The 7,326-nt window shown below is 36.3% G+C and overlaps 1 protein-coding gene across 1 annotated transcript; it reads right to left on the bottom strand.

Moving 5' to 3' along the window:
• Positions 1-2,348: 2,348 nt before the first annotated feature.
• LOC140820958 (uncharacterized) lies at positions 2,349-5,178 on the bottom strand. The gene is made up of 2 exons (XM_073181344.1): positions 3,306-5,178; positions 2,349-2,389 (listed from the first exon to the last, which is right to left on the bottom strand). Exons 1-2 carry the CDS (start codon positions 5,176-5,178, stop codon positions 2,349-2,351), a joined length of 1,914 nt encoding a protein of 637 aa, XP_073037445.1.
• Positions 5,179-7,326: the final 2,148 nt, after the last annotated feature.

The following is a 7,326-nucleotide window of genomic DNA, read 5'->3' as shown; positions in this document are numbered from 1 at the left end:
ACATTACTTAAAATCATAAATAATAACTAGTGCGAAAAACTAGCGTCGGTCCTCGGGTTATGTGCACCTTCAGTCCAGTCAAGTCAACCATCAAGACCTCCATTATCATATTCATAATCAATATCACCTGCATCAATCACACCTAGTGAGTCTAAAGACTGAACACGTCATATTCTTGATAACAAGTAATACGTAATACTGTTAATAAATAACAGTGAAAAATACTTGTACTTAAAATATCTTTTTCATGGAGATGCATAAACATAAACATTTTCGTAAACATTTTCATGATACATAAAACTTTTAAATAAAAACATTTTCATAATATTTTGCATAAACATTTTCACATAAACATAAACATATTCATATTCATATCCATCTTCATATCAACATATCCATGTCATCATATTCATATTCATATTCATGTTCGTGTATGTTGAATTCAGATCGTGATTGTGACTTTCATATACGTGTTGGGCGATTGATCCATCTACATGTAACCATAGTACTGGGCGGCGGGGACATCAACGACACTCTCACCCGTCAACTGGGCCTTGGCCTTACGTAATAACATATCATCATATACATATACATATCTGTATCCAAAGAAATACGATCGTCGGGCTCCCACTGGGACCATAACCCTCACGACATCTCCAACATATCATCGTGTTAGTCACAATCCCTTCACATCCTTCAACTTGTTATCATTACTTAACAAAAATCATATGTATACGCATCGTTTTTATTTTTGAAACCAAGCATGCATCATTTCTTTTAAATATCCAATAATTAAATCATAAAAATCATAGACATTTAAAACTCATAACTTAACATATTAAAAATCATAAACATCTATGAAAATTTTTAAAATAAACATTTTAACTTAATAAACGTTTAAAATAAATATTTAAATCATAAACATTTAAAATAAACGTTTTAGCATATTAAATCATAAAACATTAAAAATATTAATGTCTTAAAAATCCATAAACATTTAAAATTGACATATTAACATATAAACATCCATAATCATTTAAAATATTCATATTAACATATAAAATAGTATTCATGACACTGCCATGACGTTTACTAATTTTTAGGTGTAAAAAAACCGTTTTACCCCTAGACCTAAAAAATTTCACGTTTTTGACAGTTTCTTAATTCCATTGGCTCTAACATGTCCCAAATGATTATTTAATCTTACATGAATTTTCTCATATTTTTATTTAGCTTAAATCAATTACTTTTAAATTAATCTTTAAATAAGACGTATTACTGCATTTTAATCCCGAATTAAACCAAAACTTAATATAAAATTCCCAAATTCAAAAATTGGACTTTTAATAATTATTTACGCTTAAATATAATTTTTCATAATTTTATAAAGCATAAAACTAGGCTTTTCAATTAATTCGTTAATTAACGTTTCGGGCGACGATTAATTCCCGAATAAATCCAAACCTCGTTATTTTGACCCCAAATTTTAAACATAACATTTTTAGATTTATTCTACCCTTCCAAGTCATGAGCCACCCTCGTGGACCCATGGATTAAATTTTAGCCTTTTAATTTTCGTTTTTGACACCTGTCGAACACACCGAGCCATCTCCTAATTTACTCGAGCCACGCCCGAGCCACCTTGAGCCAAAACCTAGCCAACCCACTTAGGGACCCTACTGACCAAGCCCAGCCCAAAACCAGCCCTGGACCGCTCCAAAAACATGCTGGAACTCGATCCAAGTTCTGTACGTGTGTGTGAGTGTGCTTCCTTGCATGTCTAGGACTCCTAACCCAACTAGGACTCTCCCATCCAAGCCACCACCGAGCCCACCTGTCCCTAATCTTCCCTGGACCACGCCCAGGCCATAGCCAGACCAACCCAAGCCCCTGAACTCGTGCCCGAAGCACTGCCCATGACAGCACTTCTCGCGCAGCACAAGCCTCCCTCACGTTTCTTGTTTTCTCTCGAGCCAACAGGCAGCCCACCACTCCATCCCCTAACCCAACCCTGGACCACCTTCTCTAGACCCTAATGGACCTAGCTTAGCCCAGCAAAAGCCCCTGATCAAGCCCCCTGAACCCTGCACAGCAGCTGCACAGACGTGACAGCAAGGTTGTTCTCTCTCACTAGGACTCCTCCCCCAGCCCCTGACTTGAGTCCTAGCGTGGCTAGGACTCTAACCCTGACCCCTCATGTGACTCTAGCCCAGCCCTGGTCCAACCGAAACCAAAGCCAAGCAACAAGTTGCCAAAACCGAACACCTTTACACAAAACGTGCAACTGGGTCCGGCTTGTTTCTGTTTTTATTGCATTGTTTCTCGTGTGTTCTAAGACCCCTAAAACTTCATAAAACTTGCCCCTTAACCTCGTAATTCATGGTAGCCCCTTTAACAACATGAAAACATTATTTTTGGAATTAAAAACACAAGTTTAAAGAATGTATGCACATAGTTACGAAAATAGGACTTTTGTGACTTGTTTTCGTGCAAATTCATAAACAAGTACATAATATGGTGTGATGATGAGTAAAAGGAGAATATGGCGTGCCTTTGCGTATTTAACGCACGATTATTCGTTGACGACGTCGAAGAACGGGGCAAGACTTCTGGCTTGAAATCTCCTTGAGCTTCCACCAGGGACGGATCCAGGAATAAAAGTTGAGGGGGGCTTGAACTCAATATGATAAGTTATATATTATTAAAAAAAATACATTATATCGTTCAACAAAGTTGTGCCCTACGAGATTTTAAAACATAAAATTCATCAATAATAGAATTTACATCAATATGTTTAGCTAAATCTCGTTCAATATAGAGTGTCAAACAATCGGCAAGAAAGTCATCCTCCATTTTATTGCGAAGTGCCGTCTTCACATGCTTCATTACTGAAAAAGCTCGCTCAGTAGTGGCAGTAGACACAGGTAATGTCAAAACAAGATGAATCAATCTAGTCAACATAACATAAACACTTGACCGTCCACTCTCGGTCAATTGCTGACACAACTCAACAAGTGTAGAAACTTTTAAATTCTGCATCACATCAAGTTTATAATGTATCAATTCATACTCCAAAGTAACAATTTCTTGATCTGTGAAATCTCCAGGATAAAACTTCTTCGCAAGCTTGCAAATATCATCACTGTTAAATGAGTCAAATGAATTTTTAGGATCTAAAGTTGTACTAAGAGAAAGAAGTTCCACCGATGACTCATTGAACCGAGTATTTAACTCCATCAAAATGAAATCTATTGCTGCATTAAAAACATCAAAGTGGTAATGATGTTCTATTGTAGTTTGCCGACAGGAACGTCCAATCTTATATAGACAATCAAGATCAGGCACATCAATTTCATTTCTTGAGCAAAAAACTTTAACTTCCTGAAGAAATTCATTCCACCCACATTCTCTAAATTCTTGAAGGCAAGTTTTGGTAGTAGTGACAAATGTGATAGCAGTCAAAATGTCTTGAGATTTTTTTTGAAGAATTTGACAAAGAGTATCTGTTGTTCTCATAATTTTATGCATTAAGTGCAAAATAAACACAAATTCAAAGCTTGCCATGTTTCTGTAAATCCCCCGAACTTCAGCCTTAGCTCTTCCATTTGGAGAATGATCACTGAGAACTTCAAAAACTTTGCAAGTTGCAGTGTACATACCTATCAAGCTTTTTACCGAATCATAGTGAGAACTCCAACGAGTAGCTCCTGCTCGTTGCAAATTACCAATCTGGTTTGCACCACTTCCAGAATCACGTTCTCCAATTGACAACATATACTCAATTTCATTTCTTTGTGCAGTATGTAATTCAGCAATGCGCTTAGTAGAAGAAGTGACAATATTAACAATATTGTCCAAATGAGAAAAGAATTCCCAAATAACACTAACATCCTTAGCTGCAGAAACCAATGTCAGTTGTAAACGATGTGCAAAACAGTGGACATAGTATGCATAGGGACAATCTTTGAGAAATAATGCTTGAAGTCCATTCCAGGCTCCACGCATATTGCTAGCACCATCATATCCTTGGCCTCTGATTTTCTTAACATGGAGATCATGATGAACAAGAACATTTGATATCTCATTTTTCAAATTCATTGAGGTAGTGTCACTAACACTTTTGATGGCAAAAAATCTTTCTGTCAAAATCCCATGATTGTTCACAAACCTCAATATAATGGCCATTTGCTCTCGTTTAGATATATCTCGGGCTTCATCAACAAGAATACAAAAGTATTTATCTCCAACTTCTTCACGAACCATCTTTCGTACTCTATTGGCCATAATATGTAAAATCTCTTTCTGAATTTCTGGAGCGATATATTGGGCATTTTTTGGAGCATTCTCAAGCACAACTTCATCAATTTCTATATTCATTTTTGCAAAAGCCTTCACCAATTCAAGAAAATTTCCACGATTAGATGAAGATAGAGATTCATCGTTACCTCTAAAAGCACAACCTTGAAGTGCTAGCCAACGAACAGCTACAATTGAGGTGCTCAAACGCAGACGATTTTTCTCTTTTTCCTCTTTAGATTGTGCATGCATCACTTTATCAATATGTTGTGAGGGCCTCATCAAATTTTCAGCCCTTCTCTCACACATAGTATGAGGTGAAGAAGCTGCAGAACCAATATGGGAAAGAAAAGCACATGTTTTTCCTTGGTTTACCCTTTTCCAATTGTCAAATCCTTCATTGACCAATGCCGAGATATTAGATGAATTAACATCATTCAGGAAAAGAAAGCAATAGAAACAATATGCCTTATTTGTTGAAGGCGAATACTCCAACCAATAAAATTTCTGAAACCATTTTTTCTGAAAACGACGATTCTGGCTTCCAAATTTCGTACCTGGATACTCCAACATATCTGGTTGATAAGGCCCCATATTTAGATATGAACGTCTTATCTCATCTCGTACATTAACATGATATTCACATATCTGTTTTCTTTTTCCCGGATCTCGTTCAATAAAAGTAGACGAAGACTGATGATCATCTCTAGGAGAGGAACATGAAGGAATTTGGATATTGGGAAATAGAAGACTTTCACTGGATTGATGTTGCATTGTAAGGACCGTAGGAATTGAAGTATCTTCACTAGCTTGACGATCTCTCTTCTTAAAGAAAGAAGATATCAATGTTTTTCCTTTCTTTGCAGCAGATTGATGTTCCATTTTCAAATAGTTCAAGTTATAATCTTAAACAAGAATAAAATGTATTTGGTCTCATCCTTATAAATGGTCCGGACTTGATTGGACGGATGTACGACGGTTTTTGGAACAACCGTCGCCATTAGCGACTGTTTTTTGAAAAACCGTCGCTAATAGCGACTGTTTTTATTCACATTTGAATAAACCGTCGCTAGTAGCGACGGTATAATTAAAACAGTCGCCGATCCCCATCGGCGACGGTTGTATAAACCGTCGCAAATATTAGCGACGGTTTGAAAAACCGTCGCTAAATTTTCAGCCCAGTACAGCCCTTATATCAATCCGTCTCTGGCTTCCACCGAAATTTGCCTCAAAATTTTTTTGTGAGTGCCATGTACGTTGATGAGATTGGGAGAGAATATTTTCAGAAAAGAGGCGTGAAGAAGTGTAGGGTTTGGGGAGGGTTTTATGTATAATAAATACTAATTAAACACTAACAAGGCTTTAGGCCTATCAAGCCAACAATTTAGGCCCATTAGTATTAATTATGATTTAATTAAAATATTAAAATAGTTTTGGTTAAAATAAGTTTGTGAATTTAATAGCCGGGTTGCTAAAAAGTTCGTATTTTTATTGAAAAACCAACACCGATAAATTTACGCATCGACATATAAAATCACCTCAAAACTCCTTATTTTGAAAAATAAGAAAAACCCACAATCATATTTTAGATAGTTGAAAAAAATTACCCAATAAAAACATTTTCTATTTTTCAACCCTCGGTCTCCGTTCCTCGATCGCAACTCGAATAACCTTTTAAAAATACATTTTAATACAACAATGTAGAAAAATATATTTAAACATGTCAATATTCACCACATAATTAATTTATGCAATTAAAAAATTTAATTAAAATCCAAAAGAATTTAATAATTGCATGCATGTGGTTTGTGTGGACCTTTAAATTTTCGGGGCGTTACACATATTATTGGATATGTATTACTTGTTATCATGGTTAAGGTTTGTTGAGTCAATAAACTCACTATGTGTGATTGATGCAGGTGAGCACGATATTGATGTTAATGAGGGACTTGATGGTTGATCTTGCTTGATTGAAGGTGCACACCACCTGAGGACCAGCGCTAGTTTTCCGCAAATAAAATAAGTTTATGATTGATTATTACATAAAGATTTTTATGACTTATGATACTTTTGAGAGGTTTTTGAGAGGATATTAAAATTAAGTTAGTTTTGAAATTGTTAAAGTTAGGTTGGTTGACGATTTACAATTTTATGCTTGAATTTCTTTCCTTCGGATTTTCAAATAATAGTTGGTGAATTTATTCTAAATGGTGCAAAGGTATTTTTAAAATATATATGCATGTGTATGGCAGTTCAGCCGAATAGTGTAGGAAGGAAAAAAAATTAGTAGTATAGTTTAAAGAAAACGAGTAGTAGACGTTTCATTTTGGATGTTTTGGTGTGATAGATCTGCTAGACAAAACTTTGTCTCAGTTTATGTTGCAACTATTTCTGGAACAGAATCTTAAATGGACAATTTTGGTTGAAATAGAGGTTCGAGTAAAACTCTATGACTTCAAGATAAATTTGCCCCGAACACGTTATTGATGATATATGACAATCTGTTAGTATCTAGTGCTTACTACTAGGCTAAAAGCTATAGCAGCTAGCCAAGGCGCAAATTTATTTCTTTATACTTGTGGCATAGCAATGTGCACCTACTTGGGTGCTCATGGGTTGGGCTGTTAGGCCCATGAGTCCCGAAAAGCGTGTGTCTATCTGCTGTTTTGTCTCATATCTCTTATAAATAAATCTTACCATTTTCCCTACTGTCGGCCTTGTTCGTAGCAGAGATAGTATTACCCGTCCTCCCCCCCCCCCCCCCCCCCCCCCCAAGAGGTATATAAATATTCTTCTCGGGAGACTTGAACACATGATCTCGCTTTGATACCAATTATTAGGATCAAGCACTTACCACTAGGCTAAAAGCTATAGTTGTTAGCTAAGGCGCAATTTTATTTCCTTATATTTGTGGCAGCGTAGAGTGCACCTACTTGGGTGCTAATGGGTCGGGCTGTTGGGCCCATGAGTCCGAGGAGGTGCTTATCTATCTGCTGGTACAGTCTCATTTCCTTTAGAGATCAGTCTTAC

Source organism: Primulina eburnea, unplaced genomic scaffold (genome assembly GCF_022965805.1).
Source record: "Primulina eburnea isolate SZY01 unplaced genomic scaffold, ASM2296580v1 ctg328_ERROPOS900000+, whole genome shotgun sequence".
NCBI classification, from domain to species: Eukaryota; Viridiplantae; Streptophyta; class Magnoliopsida; order Lamiales; family Gesneriaceae; genus Primulina; species Primulina eburnea.
Note: the sequence above shows the minus strand (reverse complement) of the source record. Positions and strands in the feature narration are given on the sequence as shown.

Coding starts and splice junctions, on each gene's coding strand:
- LOC140820958 (XM_073181344.1), bottom strand. CDS start 5,178: ATGGAACATCAATCTGCTGCAAAGAAAGGAAAAACATTGATATCTTCT. Junction 2,390..3,305: donor ATATAAGATTGGACGTTCCT/GTCGGCAAACTA, acceptor ATGTTGTTAAAG/GGGCTACCATGAATTACGAG.